Raw genomic sequence first — 22,155 nt, forward strand, 5'->3', positions numbered from 1 at the left:
GTGCTATAGGAGGTGGGTTTTATCGCTGTCTTCTTCAAGGATGTTTTAAGATTGTGGGAAAACTTAAGGGAGGTGGGAGGAAAGTGGTAAGGGAAAATTGGCCAAGCATATTTCTTCATTCAGATGGTGATTCCGTGTAGTACTTTTCATTGTCACAATGATTACTTATGAACTTCAGAAGTTGAATACAATAGCTGAAAATGGATGCCTGGCTAAACAACACCTTTTTAGAAATGATGCTTTTAACTAGGAGTCCTATTACCTTGCATCAGCTCAGACTTATTGTCTGTATCTTCTACCATGGAATGACAAAAAACATAATTAACAATTACCACTGAATACTGGCTTCCCAAAAGAAGCAAAGAGGTTTGCTATGGAAGAGAGCATAACCAAATACAACAACCACCGAACCTGTGATTTTTCTTATTTATTTACTTAACCATGAATGGCCCTCATCTAAAGAAAAACCCCTGCAGTATACAAGTACGATGGCAGCGTGATGAACTACATTAAAATAAAATTGCATTTATTTCCTGCCCCAGCGGTTTGACCTTACTAGCATGTAGATGTACCCGCACAAAAGGTGCCTACTCTTAAAAGCAGTGCCACCGTGGCACAGCTGCAGAAGGCACAGGCGAGGTGCGCTTCCCCACACCTTGAGCTACACCCACATGCCTTTTGCTGCACAAGTGCTGGGCACAAGCACTGGGCAACTCGTTTTCCCAAATCTGTGCTGGTTTTGCTGCGGCCCACGTTCGGTTCATTTGGAAGGGTGATTATTCGTATCCCAGCCTGATCCGGCCAAGATTGCCACACCAGACGAATCAAGGCTGGATGCTACGCGTTTTGACCCGTCCTGAATTTTATCAGGTGCTAATTATTGTTTTACCAGAACAACGGCTTAATGCATCTGTTGTTTAATTCCCACTTCCCCATTCTCAAACGTGAACATCAAAGAAAATAAAACACTCAATCTCAAACAGCCCCTGACAGCAGACCAGGACTCGAGTGCTCAATAGACAAGGCCCTTGCCACCAGTTCTCATATTTCCACAACAATGAGCAAACACAAAAACAGCACTAAGCGGCCTTTCCTCCTTTCCGCTCCCCTTGGCCAGTCGTCTGCCTTGCGCCGAGAGGGCCCTCGACGGCAGCCCTGCTGGGAGCGCAGCGCGGGGGAGAGGATTAGCCTCGCTAACATGCGAGCATTTGCAAAAGGGAAGGAAAAACCCCGCTACTGTATTTGGCGTATGAATAACCAAAATGCACGCGCTGACAGGAGACCGGGACGGGCCTGCGGCTCCCCGGGAGAAAATGTAGCTGTGATGAGTGACAGGGCTTTCAGGAAATATGTTCACAATCACAGACAGTGAAGGCCATGACCTAGATCGTTTAAGAGCTTGTCTTGTCAAATTATCAAAAGCTTCTTCCTCTCTGAATAAAGAGTGACATAAGTGAGTGTCAGAAAGCTGCAGGCTGACAAGCCAAGCATACAATAACAGCATGCACGTCACATACTTGCCGAACACCGCCACGGCTAGCGGCAAATCTTAATGAGAGCGCGGCTGGCCCAGGAGACTTGGGTCCCTGCTGGCACAGTACTCATCTCGCAAAAATCCTTCAGCTCCAAGTCAGTTATGGTCTGACACGACGACTACAATTACTAAACACAACTTTTTAACAGAATCCTCTGGTGCTTTGTCAAAGCGGCGGCTGCTAGGAGCTGCCCCGCCGCAAGCCACCACAATAAAACAAAAGATTTGCCAAAACACACACTTTTCATCACCTCCGCATGGGAACTGCCGCGGCAAACACACAATGCTTCCCTTCAAAAACGCTCCCGCACGAGCAGATGTCGAGACCTCTCCCTGCGCCGCCAGCGCAGACGGCCGCTGCTGCCGGTGCCGGCGTGGTGCAGGCCGAGCTGGTCGACCGCCGGTGTCAGCCAGGCTCCTGGTAACGTTTACTTACGCTTACCGTTAGGTGGACATTGCCTCACTGCAGGTGTGAAAACGGGGGACACCGCTGGGGAGCGAGGGACGAAAGGCACGGCACACCCCTTGCTTTCCGCCCAGGCGAAGGCTGGCAGCACTGCTGGTGGGAATGGGCTCCCATGGCTGCGAGGCCACCAGCGCAACCCCCCGGACTTGCCCCTGCGTCCCCAGCCACAGCCCGGCCCGTAAAGGCAGCCACATCCTGGCGGCAAGCATCGTCACGGGCTCCGAAGAAGACAAAGGCAGAAGGAAATCTCCGGGAGAGGAGAGGCTAGCGGTGGTTTACACAGCCAGAAAAGGTGTCAAGGCATATAGAGAAGATGCCAGCTGAGGTACCCAGCCTGTTCCTGGGAAGAAGTGTTGCTTGCAGAGTGTTTGGGGTGTGCAGACACGAACGAGGCCAGCAGGCGCAACACAGCTGAAGAGCACCAGGGACCCCGGCAGTGCTGGCTGCCAGGTCCTGGATGAGCTCAGGCAGCTCACCGAGCACCCACACACTATTTTTCTCTAAGGATCAAGGATGCGCTGTCCTGCCTGCCATGTTTCCCTCCTCCCTGCCACACCACCCCGCTTATGAAGTTCTTTTCCCACCCTTGCAGCTGGCAGGTGAGACTGTAGACCACAAGCCTCATGACACCCACCTAACTGCCACCGAACCTGCAAAACACAGGGCATGGGGTTTTCAGCTTATACATATGTAAGCATAAGTATATATATGCACCCACAGATATATATAGATACACATCTATACGTGCACACAACGTTGCACGAGACCTATGTGCTCTTTCCTGGGGGAGCAGCAGATGCTCAGAGCTGCGCTTTTCAACAACTGCTACACACTCCTCCTTCCCGAGGAAAGCACGTGAGGTTGAACTGCTTCCAATGCATCTCACCTAAGATGACTCAGGGCTGTCTCAGGGAAAGTGACTGTCCTAACAGATAATAAATCTATTACACTGAAAATGTTTTAAATAACTTTGAACATTTTCAAATCAAACTAGCCGAAGTACCTTGAGCTGCCTCACGTTCACTTCTGGACAAAAGCGTGACTGTGGGGGGTCACTCCGAAACAGGCTGCACACAGGAGCTTGTTCTGCTTCCTTTGTGTCACAGTAAAAGCAAGTGAACTTTCTCAAAAGACAAAACTTTCTTGGAATGCCCAAAGTGTTTGATAACAACTCAAAAAAATTAGGGAATGTATCAGTTTTTTTCCCAACTCTGTATTAAGATCTGCTCTATGAAGGCTGCAGTAGATTCTTCAGAGTATTTTGGAGAAGGCTGGGGAATGTTGGACTCATTCAGCCCCAGGCTCAGAGCAAAACCTGTGGTCTGCCTCCAGCTCCTAGGGAGAGCATCCAAACCGGCAGACTCATACCAATCAACTGCAGTACCTGGGCTTGGTGAAACACATTCAGGTTTTCGATGAAATGCCCCATGGAGGACCTGTAATTCTTTACAGAAAGTAATTAGCAGAGACACAGACATATGGACCTGTTATTAGGCTTTACATAGCCTGAAAGCAATAACGTCTACCCTGTGTTGGACCTCCACTTGCCCACGGCCTCTAACTGTGGCCATAAGCTGGTGCCGCATGGAGCTTAAAATCAGGGCAAGCACGCATCCTTTCCCTCACACTCTTCCGCACTCAACTGTTTTAAGCTCAATGGCTTTGCAAGCTGGATGAAGCTTGTGCGTGTTCAATACCCTTCCATGGACTTCTCCCCCATGAGCTGCTCCTGCCTCCTCTGGAACCAGAGCAGACTTTCTGCACCTACTGCGTCACTTGGTAACGAGTCTCTCAGGTCTGCTACCTACTGCACAGAGGCACCTCCTGTCTCTTCTCAGCCCAGCTCCCAATGCCTTCCTCAGACGTCCCCTAATTCTTGTACTGGAAGAAATGAGGAACAATTGATCCTTAACCACTGTCTCCTGTCATGGATGACTTTGAAGCTCTTTACAGATCTTCCCCTCTGTCGTCTCTCTTCCAGGCTGGCTGTATCTGTGCTGAAGGATGCAGAAGAGAGGCACCAAAGTTGCACCTAGTGTCCATTGCTTTCCTGGTGACTTCTGACATTCCACTAGCTTTCCTTCACAGCTTTTGAACACTAAACTGATTTTTGGGGGGATTATGTCTCACAGCTCTAAAATTAGAGTCCCGAATGGTAATGGTAAACTCAGAGCCCATTATTCCATACGCAAAGATGGGATTATTTTTCCCCAGACACTTTAGTTTATGTTTATTGCCACTCAAGTTCCTCCACCATTTTATTTTGCTCTCCCTCTGTTGCTTACAGTCCTTGGGCAGTTCTTCACAGTTGGCTCTCAGCACTGACACTCTAAATAATTCAGTCTTCCCAGCAAATCTTGTCGCCCTATTGTTCACCCTTTTCCATGTCACACTAGCATATCCTACCTTTATCCTCTTATTCCATGCCTGTTTAGTTTCCTTAAAAGCTTTTGGTCAGGAACTTTGTCAAACGCCTTTTGGAAATTGTAGACTATGTCAGCTGGATCATGTTTACACACATGCCTGTCAACCTTCTCCTTTGAAGGACCCCAGAGATTTCTGAGAAGTAGGATTTTCTTTACAAAAGCAACCTTGAATCCTCCCACTCATATCATATTTATAGATCCATTCCAACATGGCGCTGCTGTCGCAGTTTCTGGTAATTTGCTTGGTGTACACATCAGGCTGGCAGGCCCGGTTGCCCAGCTCTCCCTGGGACCTGTTTTAAGAACTAACTGATTTGCCACTCAGTTTCCAGCCAGACACAAAGAAAAAGGCTGGACGCCACCATCACTAATCTGGCTATTCCACCTTCCAGCTCCTCTACAGCTTTTGGGTAATCGTTATCCCATTCTGGTAACCGGTTAGGATTCATAGGTTAGCAGTAACCCTAACATCCTCTTCAATTTCAGAGAGATTCTCTGATGACTCCCCCCACAAAGTAAGATTTCAGTGTGGGAATGTCCCCAGTTTCTTCCACTATGATCGCTAGATGCCAAAAAAATATTTTTAGGTTGTTAGCAATGGCCTTATCTTGGATGAGCGTTCCTTTCCTGTCTCCATCACCTGGTGGCCCCACAGGCTTCTTGCTTTCATGAGAAGGAAGATTTACTGCTGGTTTTGATTCCTTTGCAAAGTGCCCCTGAACAATTTTTTATCCTCAGTTCTGCACTTTTGCATTTAATCTGCCAGAGTTTACGATCCTCTCTGTTTTCTTCATTTGCATACAGATGTCAGGTTTTCAAAGGTTATACCTTCTTACTTTTCATAACCTCTCTGACCCTGCTGCGTAGCCTCACAACCTTCCTTTTGCGCTCTGCAGTTCTGCCATGCCACCTTTCTTTCCAGGTATGGGGCAGAGGAGACCCTGCCCTTACAGTCTGGCATTCGCTGGGCAGGTGGCCTCATGCCTGCCATGCAGAAGCGCAAGAGAACTGCCTGAAGGTTTCAAAGATAAACATTTCTGATTTAAGGTGGACTTAAATGAACAGAAAAAGTACATGCTGTGATGTTTCTGATCATCTACACGACTTAGGTAGGATTTAAAACTTGGGATGACAGAGGACTCACATTCTTTACAGAAAAGAAAATTACTTTATGAGAACTGGCTTCAGAAAACATGTAAAACAGAAAAGGTGGCAAGACAGACAAAGAAATGATACTTAAGATCGCAGTTCTGTCTAAGTGCTTACCAGAAAGGGGGTGCAGAAAGACGCCACTCATGTTCTTTAAATTAACGGCGCTGTGTACATGTTAGCTATCAGCAAAAGTACAGCTAGAAGAGGAAGACCAAATTTAAATTTCTAACGTTCAAATACCAAAAGAAATAGTAAACTCCCAAAGGGGCTGGGCCTCATTTCCACATCCCAAATACCATTGTCTATGGTGAGCCTGTACCAAACTCTCAGATTTGCTTCCCTGACGCCTCACGCTTGGGGCGGCACCAGGCCATCTTCAGCAGCAGCGGGCTGGACGCACAAATAGTCCAACGCAGAGTCCTCTTCCCCTCGCCTGGAAATGACACTCAGAAAGGACGTGAAAAGGAGTCTCTCATGTCTGACTGCTAAGCTGCAGGGTCACACCTCCCACCGAAGCTCAGTTATGCCACGATTCTGCAGTATGGGACTGAATATAATGACAGAGATTACGGAACATAAGCTTCACCAGGTAGAAGAGTCACTCAGATAAACTTCTGTATTCAGTAAAAGGGAGGAGAAGGCCTTTCAGCATCTCTGCCATTCTTTGACCAAACAGAAGAAGTAAAGGCAGGGAGGAGACATTTAGAGAGAGATTCAAATACTTCTGAATGTCAAAAACCCATAGCTTTCAGGGGAATCGAACGGGTATATTTGGATAACAAACATTTAAGCCACATCTTTAGATACAAAATGAAGTAGGAATTTATGCTGCTGTTATCACAGTTTGCCTTTTATCTTCACCTTTTTTGTGTTTAAGTTGCTTTTAAGTTGAGAAAAAGAATTGCATAACATGTTAATTGCTACGTACAGGACTGAATTTCTGGGACATGTAAAACCGTAAGATCATACAAGGTTAAAAAAGGATAAAAATATCTACATTCACACTTTAATTTTCATATGTGTTTTATTTTAGTAGATCATGTCAAACTCAAAGGCCTTCAAACCACTTCTATCTCTCTCTTCAGTTCTCAAAGCATAAGCACTGCTGCCACTGAAAAGCCACAGCAAAGTTAAAGGAAGAACACAGCAAGTCCTCTACCCTGTATTTATGAAATATGAGGACAAATCTTCATATTACAGTGATACCTGAACCTGCTACTAAACTGAATTAAGTGACCTACTGCAAAGTCATTTCCTTAATCTAGTTTATATTTTTAAAATCCCGTGCAGCACTATCTATGTGTCTGTATGAGAAGTACATACATTTAAACACTGTCTGGGAAGGGCTTTGTACACAGAACAAAAGCACATGAGTACAAGACCTTTCCAAGTGTAGTTTTCCACTATCACTTACTCTCATACAGCAATAACATTGTTGCAATATACTTCTGCCAGGTCGTAATCCCAGAGATCTTTAATGATATAGTTATTAACCTTGAAAATTTTGCTTTTTTTTGCCAATCTCTTATTCTTCTACAAAACTTACAACTGCTATAGAATTCAACACTTTCTTAAAAAAATTTAACAATGCTTTTGTATAAGAGCCTCCTTCAGAGGTGGAACATTCTTGCCAAAAGAGTTCATCCTTCACTGAAACCTGACATCAAATTATTCATCCAGGAAGTGAAAGTTTAAAAACCAGTGGTGTCTAGCTTTGAGGTACGTCATTCTTAAAAGATGAAACAAAAGTTGTGAATTCTCTGAGCTGTTACAAAACCCACTTCTATTAATATATAAATATATATTTTGAAAAATTGATATAAGCTCTTACTTAGGCTACATGTCACTTGCAATAATTTTAAATGCTCATGTCCAAAATCTTCTGATTTCTTGCAGCGAATGCAGCGGTGGTGCATGACATTACATTACTCACACACAGAACTCCTGGCAATTAATACCGAACTGACCTAACCTAGTGTGCAGCGTCATAAAATCACAAAACAGCCGGGGCTGGAAGGGACCTCTCAAGATCATTTGCTTGCAACCCCCTGCCGTGGGCAGGGACATCTCCCACTAGACCAGGTTGCTCAGAGCCCCGTCCAGCCTGCCCTGGAAGACTTCCAGGGATGGGGCACCCACAGCTTCTCTGGGCAACTGCCAGTGTCTCACCGTCCTTATTGTAGAACATTTCTTCTTTATACCTGATCTAAATCTACCTGCTTTTAGTTTAAAACCGTTGCCCCTTGCCCTGTCACTACAGGCCCTCGTGAAAAGTCTCTGTCCATCTTTCTTAGATGTACTTTCAGTCGCAGTGACAACAGCTTTGGGCGGACTGGCAAGAGCAAAACAGTTTCTACTAGTTTCAAAATGCATTCAGAAGAATTGAAGAAATATTTTTTTTTCTTTTTTTAAAAAAGAGATCATGCCCTGAAGAGTGTGTTTCCATACCAGTACTGTTTAAATGATACATGTTTTTAGAAAACATAGAGTGCTCGAACATTTTTAATATTTCCATACCTGTTTTCTTGCCAAAGTAATTCATTTATTTATGCAAGACAACTTTGAACACTCAGTAAAATAAAATAACAGAATTCATGTGTTTTATGAGGCCTGCATCTCCCTATAAAATAAATGGAAACCCATCTCCCTTTTTGCTGCTCAACCTGAAGCATGCAGCCAGCACCTGGTGGGGAATAAACTGAACATCCAATCTTTTAATGAGACAAAAGGAGGGCCTCCATATTCCCACCTGAGAGAACCACTTGTACTGCAGATACGGGTGCAAGCTTGCTGACACCCCTGAAATGCTGTTTTCTTAGGTCTGGTACGGAGATTACTATTTGCACTAAGTACTTTTTTCCCCTCTGGTGCTTGTGACATAAAGGCAATGTAACATAATATGAACTAGTTGACTGGCAACCGGGCCAGAGTGCCTACCCATCCTGCGCGAGCTACGCTGGCCTCAGCAGAAAAGTTGGGTTTTGAGTGACAGTAATGAAGATGGATAACAGCAGTGTGGCTCTCATGGGATTAAGAGAAAACATCAGTAGGTTCCAGACATTAAATGTTGCTATCAATATTTTCCTCTCAACAGGAGAGTCACAATTTTGCAACTGTTCCACTACTTCACAAGTTCTCTTACAGTATTTACGTGGTGGGCCTGTCCATAGTGATATGGAGGTAGAGAGACAATTCCATCATTATCTTTCTTCTTGCATGTTCATAAATGCTAGGGGACTCTACTGAAAAGCAGGCAGAAACTAAGCTAAGACATGTGAATACAATTGCAGCCTCGCTTCCTTATAAGCTAATGTCAGATAAAATTTTTATTCACCTATTCTTGCACAAGAAATAAAGTGTACCGTTTCCACTTTGTTCGCAAAGTACCTCCGCAATGTAAAATACAGCACAGTTCTAAATGCCCCCCAAACCCATTTAGACATTAGTTTAAACTTCTAATAATATTTTCATTGATGAATATGTAATCATAGTGAAAAAAACACGGATCTGGGACCCTTGGAGCATCAGAGTTATTCTTTACCTCTTGCTGACATGCTTGCAGCATACCACTTCTCCTAATTTCAACCTGCCTACACCCTTCTTTCAAGAGAAATGAGGACATTTTTCACCACCCTGCTAAACTGGACAAAAATAAGCTAAACACTGAGTGTTTAAAATGCTCCAGTTTGTTTTCTTTGAACCATTCTTCATGAAAACTGTGACACACTTAGGTAACGGCTAACTACAATATGTTCATATGCTTATACAAACACACACAATATAAAATGAAAGAAAATACAGAAAGACTGTAAATTCAATTTCTGACAGATACAAACCCAATAAGGAATGAGTTCTTTGCCATGGGCTATACTCACATCAGCATAATGTCCCTTCATATCGCAGCGACTGCAGTGCTTATTCCAATAGGCTCTCTCAAGGCATTCCCTGAAGTAGTGGCCAGGCAAACAGCAGTTCAAACAAAAACGTGCTGGGCAGCTGTTCTGTAGATGACCCCTTTCTGCGCACAGGCAACAAGGCGGGACTTTCTATGGAGAAATAAAGAAAGAATTATGTTAAGTGATAATGTTTCAAAAGACTAAAGGAAAGAAAAAAAATCAAACAAGGAAATGAAGAAGAAACCATCCCAGATAAATGTCTACTTACTAGGAATTGCAGAGACGTTGTTGCATCAAGGAATCAACGTGAAGGAAGACTATGAATAGAGTAAAACTAGAAGTTGTAGCTCTGCAGACTCCCTGTACTTTCTTGATTTGGACCATGCATCAGAAGCACTTGTTAAATGCCTAGTGCCCAGGTTATTTACTCCATGAATACAGCAAAAATAATAATTGAACTGGAGAGTATATTTCCCTCAGAGCAGAAGTGTTGGGCAGTCTGTATGAACACTGTTTTTTTAATTAAAATTCATAAAAGCTGAAAAGCAGAACTGCATCACAGGAACGTGATGTACAGTATGCAACACAACATACCGGCCTGGTTTGCAAATGTGGTCTGTGCCATAGACCACTGCACTCTGGCTGGGACAGGGTTAATTTTCTTCATAGCAGCCTTACGGGGCTGTGTTTTCGATAACACGCCAACGTTCAGCTATGGCTTAAGGCTTTCTCTTTTTCCCAGCCTGACCCGCAGCGAGCAGCCTCGGGGTAGGCGAGGGGCTGGTGGGCGCCGAGGCGGACCCCAGTGGACCAGAGGGGTATCTCTGCCAAACAGCGTCATGCCCAGCCACAGAACTGGGGGGTGGAAGTCTTCCAAAGTAGGCGCTGCTTGGGAACGGCGTGGGCCTCGGTCTGCTGCAGTGAGTGGTTGCTTGTGCATCACTGGGGTTTTTCATCACTTACTATACTGTCTTTATCTCGAGCCATGAGTTTTTCTTGCCTTTGCCCTTCCAACTTTCCCCCCCTTCCCCCAAAGGGCTGCTTAAGTGAGCGGCTGGGTGGGGGCTTAGCTGCCAGCCAGGGTCAGCCCATCACAACCACGTGGCTACACGCGGTGGGTAACCTCAGGGTCCGAGCTTTCTGCAGACATTGTTGTGGCAACCGGCAAATCCAAACTCCCATGCAACTGCCCCCACTTCTTGACAGTATAGTGACTGATTTTTTAAACCCTAACCCCTGGACAAACTTTCTGAAAAATTGGCGTCTATCTCAGCTGCTTAAAGTTTTTCCAATTTCCTCTCGCCTATAATTTTAAACACTATTCCGATCATGGTTCATTACATAGATATCTACTTTCACTCATTAACGAAGGGTGATTTTTTGATTCTTTTTGTCCTCCTTATTGAAAATATATTTGAAAAACATTTTACATCTTAAAACCAGTTTCACAATACGAAAAAAGTTTCTATATTGTTACTTGACTCTCGTTTTGCTCAGTTTATACCAACAGACTTTTTTCCCTTTATAGAAACAATAAAAGCAATGGCCTCCACAAACCAGACAGCTAATTTTATACAGTAAACTGATCTTGTACAAGCTATCCCTCAACCCGGAGCAACCTCTCCATGAAATAATAAACCACTGAAGCAATTCTTTTAATGGCGAGCACAAAAGAGTATTAAACAACAGCTGCATCTACAAGGAATTAAAGTGTCACATTTACCTTTGGAATAGGGCAGTTCTTGGACAAATGACCTGGTCTACTGCAATTTCTACAGGTAACATTTTTATCAGTTCTGTAGTACCGCATACTGGTATGCCTCACACTTGCATAGTTGGAGATCTGTGCCTGGGAGACAAGAAGAGAAAAATGGTTTTACCATTTCAGGTTCTGCAGGTTAGAGTTTGTTAGAACTGGAAATTTGTGAAGGTCACTGCTGGTAGTGTTCAGTCAGAAATCTAACTTTTTACAAGTACACATCCGGGTTTGAACTGGCTAATTCTGTTACAGAGAAACGTGCACTGTCTAGAAGTATTGTTGTGTTCAAACTCCCACGTTGAGCCCTTCTTTTTTGCTGTTTAAAATGGCAGTTACAAACGCAGTTTCCCTTGGTTAGCCAAGACATACTTACTCACTACGCCATTTCATGATAAACTGGAATTTTTCCCAGAATACAAATATAACTAACATTAATTGCAAACACAAGTTACATGTTCCATTGCACACATTAAGGGAAACTTCTTGGACAAAGTACAATGCTATACAAGTCTAGACCAAATCTGCAATTTTCAATTGTAAAGAAAGAGTTAAAAAGGAAAAAGAAGGAAAAAGAAGGAAAAAGAGAACCTGGGAAGAACTCTCCCAGTGACCTCACACATACTTTCTGCATAGGCAGACGGGATTGAAAATCCCATCTTCAACCTTCACTGCTTAGTAAACATCACAATGGTTAAAAACTGAAATAGAACTTTGGACAAGTGAACGGGAGAGGTAAAAACCCACCATTTCTCTTAAGGGGAAGAGTTTGTTAATGTCACCTGATTACGTAAGCTTTACTGAACCTTGGAAAGGGAAAGCCGAAGGAGCTGGACCTTACAGCTGAAGCTTACTCTTCCTGGGTGCTACGGCACCTTGCACGAGTAGTCCGGGTTACAGCCGAATGGTACCAACTCCTGAGCGGGGCCCCACCTCTGGGAGCGCAGGAAGGCTAACCAAACACAGACGGCTCGTAGTGCCGCCCGGGGGGACGTGACTTAGAGGCCACAAAACTGTTAGCAGTCTCTGAAGAGACTGGGGAGGAAGAGCTGAGTTCCTCCTTGCAGTCTGTGGAGAAGCTCTGATTCCCGGCATCCTCTTCCCGCTCTGCTCGTGTGCCTGCCCCAAGTGAACATCCTCCTACTGCGGGAGAGCTCAGGCTTTGCCTGCCCTTGGGACGACATCGGTAAGGAGTCCACACAAAAACTACAGATGGATTTTTCAATCCCATTTATCTTACTCTGCTTGTTAATAAACATAAAGGATTATGGATCAATCTGGTTGTCTGTGTTACCTCTAAGTCTTTATTAGAGATGGACCAGTCCACACCAACTTCTCCTGAAAAACAGAAATAAAATTAATTATATTTAATGTGCATTAATATATTTCTGTATTATATGCAACATTATGATTACTGCATTTATTGAAACTGATAACAGACTTTGAATGTATCAAAGCAGAGAAACTAGTTTTATCTTCAGTGAAGGAAAGCTATCAGCCTGCTTGGCACCAAACCTGATTGACCTTAAAATCAGCACATGTCCAGCTACTGCGTGGACTTTATTTGACACCACCATCTTATCCTGCCCCCCACGGGATAAATTCAGGCAAGGATTTAATTTCTTCAGAGGCAGGGACTCAATAACTTCTGATTCCAGCCATTTGAATTATCTCTTCCTTCATTCATGGGGATGCCCAGCTCAAGTCCAGAGGGTGCCAGAGTGGGAGCACATGGAACAAGAAGTTAACACACAGCATAAAATACACTTTTCCTCCTTGCAAATTCGCAAAATCTGTCTTCAGCACTGCTTTCTGACTGCTACATGCCAAAATGACTTTATGCATAACCACGGGAACTAAGACTGTAAGCTAGTAACTCTATTTCAGAACAGGGTTTGGTAATGTGCAATAAATCAGGACGACACACTAAATTATCAGCTGCCACACCATAACCTTCTCACTCACAGCCTTTGGACTGGCTGAAGTAAAGACAAAATCAAAAAGGAAATTAAAGGCAATAAGCTAAAGAATAGGGACACAGTTACAGCTGTTTAAAAATTCTGCATGTCAACGCTGTTTACTTCTCTCACTGTGCAAAGACAGCTGTACCACCACAGCTTCTTTTTCATTGTTAAGGGAGGATTCATGTCAATGGAGGTGTTCGCCTTACCTATACTTTTACAGAACCCATTACAACTTGTGCGTAAATTATTCCTGCAAGTTTGCAGAAGTTTTAAGGCAAAGTGTCACACCCTGCTCCCACAATCCAAATCTGAAGCATCTACATGTGTCATTAACACAAATCACAACATCAAGATTTACATACAGTAAAAAAAACAGTAAAAACGCACCCAACTGATTTTGATTGTACTGTTCATTTCCAATAAAAGGCAGATGACTAGAAATTAAAATTGTACCATCTATAATGTCATGTCTAACACTTCATTTACTGAAAAAGTCAGCCGCTTCAGATGAAATGTGTAATGCGATATCTGGACGCAAGGTACGCCACTCAGATGTACAGTGGGTATACCTTCTTGCTGCTGTTATTCATCCAAAAGTTGGGGTTAATCCTGTCTGCTCTGATCAGAACATCAATTTGAAATATTTCTATTTGCAACACTCACTAATGCCCACAACGCTGACGACCGCCATGGAGACAGCAGTAACGAATTAACTGGTCTGCCTGTGAAGCGATTTGAGCGATGTGCCCGACCTAGCCCACAGTCCGCACAGCGGCCGGCACAGCCGGGGCTCAGACACAGGTATCCAACGGGTCCTTCACTCGCACGTCACCCAGGGTAGGGAGCGGCCACCAGAAGGAGAGGCAGTACCTCGGCCGCACCCCTGGAGACCGTCACGGGACAGCATCGCGGCAGCTCTCCCCAGCGGAGGCGAGTCGTGCCTATGCCCAAGGGAAAGTTAGGCCTTGTGGTGCTCGTTGCTGAACGTAAAGAAACGCGCTGGCGTGTTTGAGTGCATTATTTATCACTTGGAAGCCTGTTAGGGAAATTCATTCATAAAGAAAAAGATATTTGTAATTCAAAACTCTGCCCTGGCAATCGGCCGAGGGCCGTGTTTCACAGAAATGCACATGCGGAATGGTTGACAGGCTACAGATCAGAATTACCGGTGAATTAACTGCTGTTAATCATTAGGCACGTCCTTCCTGAGGACGAACCGACTAAGTTTCTCTGCTTCACTGTCAAAATCCCCTGCTTCGCAGGGGAAAACCATGACACAATGATTCAAATATTCCTAACGCTAGAAACTAAAACTGCTCAAACCCAAAGTAAATACAAAAGCTTTACTGCTGAATGAAATATTTCAACAAAATCTCTCTTTATTAAACCCGTTTCATGGCCTAAAAGTTACGTCTAATTCACAACAGAATGCATAAGGCTTTGTTTTTGCTTACAATAAATTCTTCAGACTGAAATATGCAGGAAGAGTTATGCTTCTTCAACCAACCTGAAATTTTGGTTTAGAGACATAGAAAAAGCTGCAACAATTTTTCTCGCTGACCACAGTATTTTGCCTATGACTAGATTGTGAAATAAATGACAGTGACTGCTCGAGCTGACAAATACATCCCCACTCCCTGATTTCGCTTGCTTATTTGGATGCATTGACTTGTGCAACAGGCACTTCCAGTCTCTGGGTGGCTGTGGGTTCCTCTGCGCTGCCTTTCCGGCCGCTCCACCTCCCACCAGCCGCGCTGCCCTTCGCTCGTCCTCCAGCAGCGATCCCATCAGCGGGCTGAAGGCTCCTTCGCACCCACTCTCCCTGGCCTTAGCACCCATCATCTGCTTTCACTCCTGGATGCTCAGAGCCGCGCAGGAGACAGGTCTGGGGCCTCACACGTGGAGAGGCTCTTCCCCTGAGGACACGGTGGTGGCTCAGCTCGCAGCCCTGGGGCGGGTGGCAGCTGGTGCCCCTCACCACCTCGGATGGCCAAGGACGATGCTCCCCCACCCCACAAGCCCAACCAGCAGCCTCAGACCCCCTCCTGGGACTGAGAGGTGATTTTGGTCAAAGCACAGACATAAAATCTGTATGCTAATTACCGAAAGTTTCCATAGTTAGCAGAGACTGGTGCAACGAAACCTGCCCCCTGATGTTTTCCAAGGCCGAGCCAGTACAACACTAAAGTGTTTTATCCCTTTTTCAGACAGACACGCACACACACAGGGTGGATTTATGCCTTAAGAAATGGGGCTATGAGTACTTTACCCTTAAGAAAGCAGCAGTTCAAAAACTATTCCAATAACCTCTGTCAAGACTTTCCCGTTTCTGTGGAGAAGTTGCACACACAAAACTTACATGACTTGAAACATCCTATGGGTTTTCACAGTGTATTAATAAAATCCTCCCAGAACATCTTCAACAAATTTGTGCTTTTATTCTTTCTCATCTTCATTTGTTAAAAGCAATCTCCTTTCTAAGATTAGTTTCTAGACTTCAACTAAAAAAATACAACCGACCTTGCCACATAAACTTCTTGTATTTATACTGTGAAAAAATGATTTTGTCAAATCGCAGAACAGGGAAGAAGAGAAGGGAAAGAAGACGCCAGAAAAAAAGACAGACAGGATGCAAAATACCGTTTAGATGAAAATGGAAGCTCTGTGCAAGGTTCTTCCTTTATAAACTATTACACTTTGGCTCTCCTGCGCCCCTGTACAATAGGATGAATGGTAAGCAACAGCTTTGCTTTTATTTAAAGAAAAATTTTAACAGACCATTGAGATTCACATGTACCCCTCCACCAGCATGCGAATGTAAATTGCCAAGCAGCGCTCATGATGAAGCCAGATTTAGGACCACTGTTCAATGTGCATTCGAGCCTTCCCTCTTTCATTCCAGAAAGGGAGAAGAGGGGCGGCGGGAGAACAACAACCAGCAGTCAAAACCTGAAATTGCCTGGAGGAACAAAAATCTGACTGAGAACAAACAATAAACTGTTCAGAAGATTTCCTTATCTGCCGTACCACTGATGATCCCAGCGGCTGAGCAGCCTGCCCCAGCAAGGCAGGGCACAGATTTTGACCCCACCGAAAGTCACACTTTCACTTCACTCATCGGCACGGGGAGAAAACGGGTCCCTGGTCCCTGTGCAAGTTCAGCCTGCAAGCGGTTTATTTTGTTACCTCATTTTACCATAGGGCCTGGACATTCAGCTTTGGAAATAAAACACTGAATTTTCTAAAAGGGGAAGGCAAGTGGTCCCCCCCTCCCCCTCCTTCTAATTGGAATATACATGCAGACATGTATTTTATTTAGTTTATTTTACGATCAATTCACAGAGACAGGCTGCTTCAAGCTGTGACGGTACGATATGTGGCCTGAAGGGCAAATACGTTTCAAAGCTGGGCTTTAAAAATTGGATTTTGACTGCTAATTAATATAGCACATTACAGAATAGAGAACCCTAATTACATTCTGCTGTAAGACCTCTGTGGTAAGGACTGTTTCAGACATATCTCCGAACAGTATTTAGCATGTCAGGACACAGCTTCTAGCTGCTACTGGAGTAACGAATAACATTTTTAAATGATAAGCCTTAAACCCCTACCAATGATCTAGATCTGTAATAATTTCACATTCTGACATTTCACGTATATCTGAAAATTCCTGTTTACGTTTAAAGCAAAGTGATTCAAGTCACATTGTAACGTAATTTGCTATAACGAGCTTCACGTTTTTTGTGTTCTTTCAAAAAACAAGGAACGGAAGTATGAAGGGATAACAACGATGCAGCGTCCCAGAGCAGAAATCGAGATGCCTCTCTACACCAGATTGTGCAGAGCACAGGAGTTCAGGTTTCTACGCACTAGGATGCACTACCCAACCTTCTCTCGAAGCAAGGTGTGTTCCAGGTACCCATAGGTATATATGAGGGGTGTATACACACACACACACACACACACGTATGCCACCAGAAGTTTTTGAAGCAAATGATGCCTGCTCTACAGCCACTGAAGGGTAACTGAAGCAGGAGCGAGTCCTGCTGATGCTGCCCGACGTGCCTAGTCAAGCTGCATCCAGGCACAGCGCAGCTCAGGTGCGCGGGCTCCGAATCATCGCTGTTTGGAGGGGGGGCACCGCAGGTCCGCACGGCCCCTTGTGCAGCCAGGGGATCTCAGAGCACTGTCCTGAGAGACCAGTCACGGGCCCACATCTCGGACTCCTGGCTTCCTGCAGTCCCAGCTTTCTCCCAGCACCCTGCAGGGTACCCCAGGGCCAGGAGACGCACAGCAGCCACAGCGGGTGAAGCCCCCTCTGCATCACCCAGTTACCTGAACTAACCCCTGCGCAGAAGGAATGGGATCAACTGCAGTATTTTCCTTAGAGGCTTCTCGGGATTTCTCAACTTTGCTTTGGTGAGAAAAAGGTGATTTGCTTGAAAACAAGACACCTGCTGTTAAAATGGATTACCTGTCAATATCTCTTTAACACAACTTTAAGAGAGATCCATAAACTCCCACAGAGAAATGAGTCGATGTAATCATTGACAGAAGTTCAATCTGAGACATTTTCTCATGGCAAGGAAAGATCCTCCTGCCCCTCCCTCTGGTATCTAATATACATATAAATATATATGCTCAGTAATAGGCACGGTTTTTTGTCAGTGAGAAAATACCTGCAATACTTTATTTTTAGCAACTGTTATCTGATCCATCATGATGCTTTTGAAAAGCATCACAATATCGGAAAGACGTCAGTGAACAAGCAACAAAACTAAACCCATTTTAAAATGAATTAAAATGTAAGAAGTTGACTGAAGCAAAGGCAGCGTTGGCCAAAAGCATATCAGAGTTTAAAAAGAAAAAAAAATACACCTCTGAACAGTCCTGCATAAGTGAAAACAAAAACAAAAACCCCAAACCAAAACCGAGACCTATTAAAGTAAGTTTAAGCAAACTTAAGCAACCATTACCCATGGGAGAAGACTTAACCGTCACTGCCAGAGAAGAAAAGTCTGACGGCTGGGGGCTGCGACATGGTACTTATAATCCCCAGGCAGCATGTTTGGCTGGGGCCCGCTGCAGGGCCAGAGCTGCAGTTCTCAGGAAGACTCACAGGTCATGAAGTTTAATACATGCGAATTAAGAGCATTTAACCAAGCAGAGATGCGCACTTTTGATATTTAAAGCAGATATTAACAAATACAAAAATCACCCAGATGTTAGCAAATACTGCCCCTTTTTATCAATCGTCAGGCATCTGGTACGGCATTTCGGCCACGTACCTCTCTTCTGCGCAGCAGAACTGCTACACAACTTCTCTAACAACAAAACCTGCACCGTCTTCCAAGTGCATGCCCTTTCGCATCTACCTCAACTCCATATATTCCTGCGGCTGTGTATAAGATGTTCCATCCACTAAGTAGGAATAAAAACGTGCAGTGAATAAAGCAAAAGATAACATACGTCTGTAAACCATATTCTTGAGGAATACGTATACTATTAAACTGCTAAAGTACACAGACGCACGTTAAAACACAAATACATCGAGTGTCTTTTCTACTATGCAAGTGCGCATAATTTTCTGTTTTCTCTCTCATGCTATAAACACTGCTTCCTTTAGTCTTGACCACTGCTAGTAAAGTTAATTCACAAAACTCAGTGGCTCATGATTTTCAAAGCTTAGCGCAACATTTGCAGAACAAAGTAGGTTTTTCTCTCTTTTTGGTGGGTACAAGTATGGGGACCACAGGAACAGTTAAATTCATGGCATGGTTGGTCTACCACACAGTCGGGGGAATTCTTTAAATAGAGCCTGTCACTCTCTCTGCCCATCAATGGGATTTCCTTCTCAAACTGCTGATTCGTTCAGGTACACAACAGAGGAAATTTCAGTTAACCTTTGTTTCACCCCGGGGAAAAATCTGTCTGAAAAGTATAAAATGAATAGATTTAAAAAAAAGAAAATAAAGAAAGAAAAGCTGCGGGGTTATTCTTCCTAGTGTTCACAGCAGTCAAAGTTAAACAGAGAAAAGGAGGCAAACATGAACATTTTATTCCCACCAGAGAATAAGGTATAATATATGATTTAGAAATTCCATTGTCTATACTGTGATTTCTAATTTAGAGAAGGAAAGACTGAACACAAACCTATTGTTCTCATTGGGTGCATCAAGAATTCACTTTTTGACTATTTCCTATATGACTGAAAAAGGAATAATAGATTACTTTGAAGAGAAAGCCTTTTTAGCTATTTGATTAAGTTGTCTTAAATACCTTTCAGATTCCAGCAATTCTTGTTGTAGAGAAAAATAATAAACGCTAACTCAGAATTAGATGTGAAAAAATGCATACAGAGATAAAATCAAAAATACAGTCACAAAATAAAGGGAAGTTTCAGGATAGATTACTGCCAAAAATGGCCTCAGACTGTTCCAGGTTATTAATTAAAAAACCTGTTTTGAGATAAAATTATAATTTCAAAATAGGAATAATAATTTTCATTTTCTAGTGTCATTCATCTGACAACATGCCTGTAGTATTCACTCCAGTATCAGACTGAAGGCTGCTGTAAGCCTCCCCCGCCACCAGCCTGCGCAGGACTGACCGCCGGCAGAGCTTGGGCAGTATGGCCAAGGTCCTGGCATGGAAGACTGGAAGGTCTGCGTGGGTTTAGCTCTAGTGGAAGTCATATTCTGAAATTTCTTATGGGGTCAATAGGATGCCAAGAATCGATACTGTGGTACCAACTTCAACATCACCAAGACTATTTCTGTATTTAGGTCATCGTTATAGTGCAGCTGAGTTTGTCAGTGGCGATACAACACTTCATTGAAGAACGTCATAAGGGAAGACGGAGGCTCTGGCAGCTGTACAACCACGCAGAATCTGCACCTCTTAATCAGCCCTTGAAAAGTGGTATCTATTGCAGTTATCAATATTAACAATTAGATTCAGAAGCCTAACAAATAGATACACTTTGTTTTGATGATTTGTACAGATTCCTTCACATAGTCAGCCAAAATGGTACTCAATTTATGGCTAAGACCGGAGCCTGAAGAGTACCGTGGTTTCACTTCTCTGGTATAATTTAATAGAAAATCTACAGTTGCATATTGGGAGTCTACTTTGGCAACATAGTGCATCTTTTTCCACCAATACAGAATGAAGGAGATACAGAAGAAGGAACAAAGTCCATGGAGCCTTATTCTACTGAGGCTTCTGGTGTCTGATCTGGCAAAGTCGCTGTGCCTAGAAGCTGTGTAAGAGAAGTGCCAACAATATTATGCTTCTCCCCACAGTGGAGCAGTATCTGGATTTAAAGCTCCTTGGAAATCATTCATTAACGCTTCAACTGAATCACAAACCTAAAACCATTAACCGTCAGCTGTACCCTATGAAAACAGCATGGCTCTTTTGTTGCTGCCATTAGGGTGAAACACGGAACTAAATTCCTCAGTTTGAAGAACACTGATGTAGATGAATAGCTGTAAAACTTAATTGGGGCTCTTAGTTGCCTCTAATTTTGCTCTGAAATTCAAAAAATCTTTAACCCATTAAAAAAAAACCCTCACATTTCAACACAGGCTAACCACCAGTCTTTGGGTATGGGCTAGAGTTTCAGTTCAACTTTCTTTCATGCTGATAACCTGGCCCACTGGGCAAAAGCAAGTAAACCATCCTAGTTCTGACAATTCCCTCCCACCTTCAAGGTCTGACCAGACTCCCACACGTGATGTGGAAGAAAACAGATCTTGAAACACAGGAGGAACCACCACGGGGGGTCCAGGATGAGGCAGACCCAGGGTGGTCATGCTGGATCAGCTCTGAAGGTGGCAGTTCTCCGTGCTTTCACATTCTTTTCCTGGGAGCATTCAAATGAATGCTGCAGTGTCTAACCTATCTTCAGAGAACAAAATATAACGACTAGACATCGTGGCTTGATTCTGATTTGGCACTCCTGCTGCTCTTAAGAGCAGCAATTTATAAATTGTTAACACAACTGGACTTAGACCATGGCTACAGCTTTTCAAGGTTTTGAAATATTAAACATCATGTGGCAGCTTCACAGATATGAAGGAGGAAAGCCCTCCACACTTGTAAAGATACAGCTGGAAATGTGAACACCCTTGTACTGAGGCACAATGCTACCAACAAGGTTTACAGGTTTCAAAGTTAGCACAGAGCTCAAATGTGTCAAGAGCCACCTAAAATGACACTAGAACAGAATGCAAGAGAGGTGTTTACCCTGTCATTACCTCCAGATGACAGGAGTCCCCAAAAGCCTGATCAAAACCGAGATGCAGGAGTTTGTGTTACTCTGACGGCAGAACTGAGGTTTGAGCTAAAGCTAATACGGGGACCTGGAACGGGTGAAATCCTGTTGGATATATCCCTAGTTCCTCTTTTGATCTTCCTGAGGATTATAGCAAAGATGGAATAGGAAACACATGTAGGAGCTCTTGGAAAATATTCATACTGAAAGGAATACTTCTACAATTCAGGAACAGGAACTAACATCACCCCATGGATTTCCCATAAATCAGAAGGCGTACCTGAGGAAACCTCCCCATTTGCCAGGCACGAGGAATACAAACAGCACACTGGGCACTCCAGTGCCCCTCCACGTTAAATGTTCTTCAAACTCGCACTTGCCGGGAAAATGAGACATGAGAGGTGACCCAGTAACACAGCACTCTTAACAGTAAGCGGTAACAAGCGCTGATGCAGCAGAGGATGCCTGACAGCACGTAGTTATATTATGAGAAGAAAATGCCAGTGTTAACACTCTGCTCTAATTTTGGTCTTCCTGAGCTTTTACAACCTTGCTGCCACAAAGGCAGATTCTTTGGTCCGTATCTGAAGGCACGCACCCACAAACACCTCTCACAGCAGGAAGAGGCTGAAAGATCTTCTCAGCACCTTCTTCATGGTTCCTAAGTGTGCTCCAAGATGGTG

The 22,155-nt window shown here is 43.9% G+C and overlaps 1 protein-coding gene across 2 annotated transcripts in view; it reads right to left on the reverse strand.

Annotated features, from left to right (window-relative positions):
* The window catches only part of ZCCHC7 (zinc finger CCHC-type containing 7), a 122,869-nt gene that overhangs the window by 27,427 nt on the left and 73,287 nt on the right, over positions 1–22,155 (reverse strand). For both annotated transcript variants that reach the window (XM_075078314.1, XM_075078315.1), the window contains exons 5-7: positions 12,525–12,568; positions 11,198–11,323; positions 9,454–9,624 (exon numbers count right to left, since the gene is read on the reverse strand). In XM_075078314.1, the coding sequence (XP_074934415.1) occupies positions 9,454–9,624; positions 11,198–11,323; positions 12,525–12,568 (341 nt within the window). The remainder of the gene's footprint in view (positions 1–9,453; positions 9,625–11,197; positions 11,324–12,524; positions 12,569–22,155) is intronic.

This window comes from Phalacrocorax aristotelis, chromosome Z, assembly GCF_949628215.1.
Source record: "Phalacrocorax aristotelis chromosome Z, bGulAri2.1, whole genome shotgun sequence".
Lineage (NCBI taxonomy): Eukaryota > Metazoa > Chordata > Aves > Suliformes > Phalacrocoracidae > Phalacrocorax > Phalacrocorax aristotelis.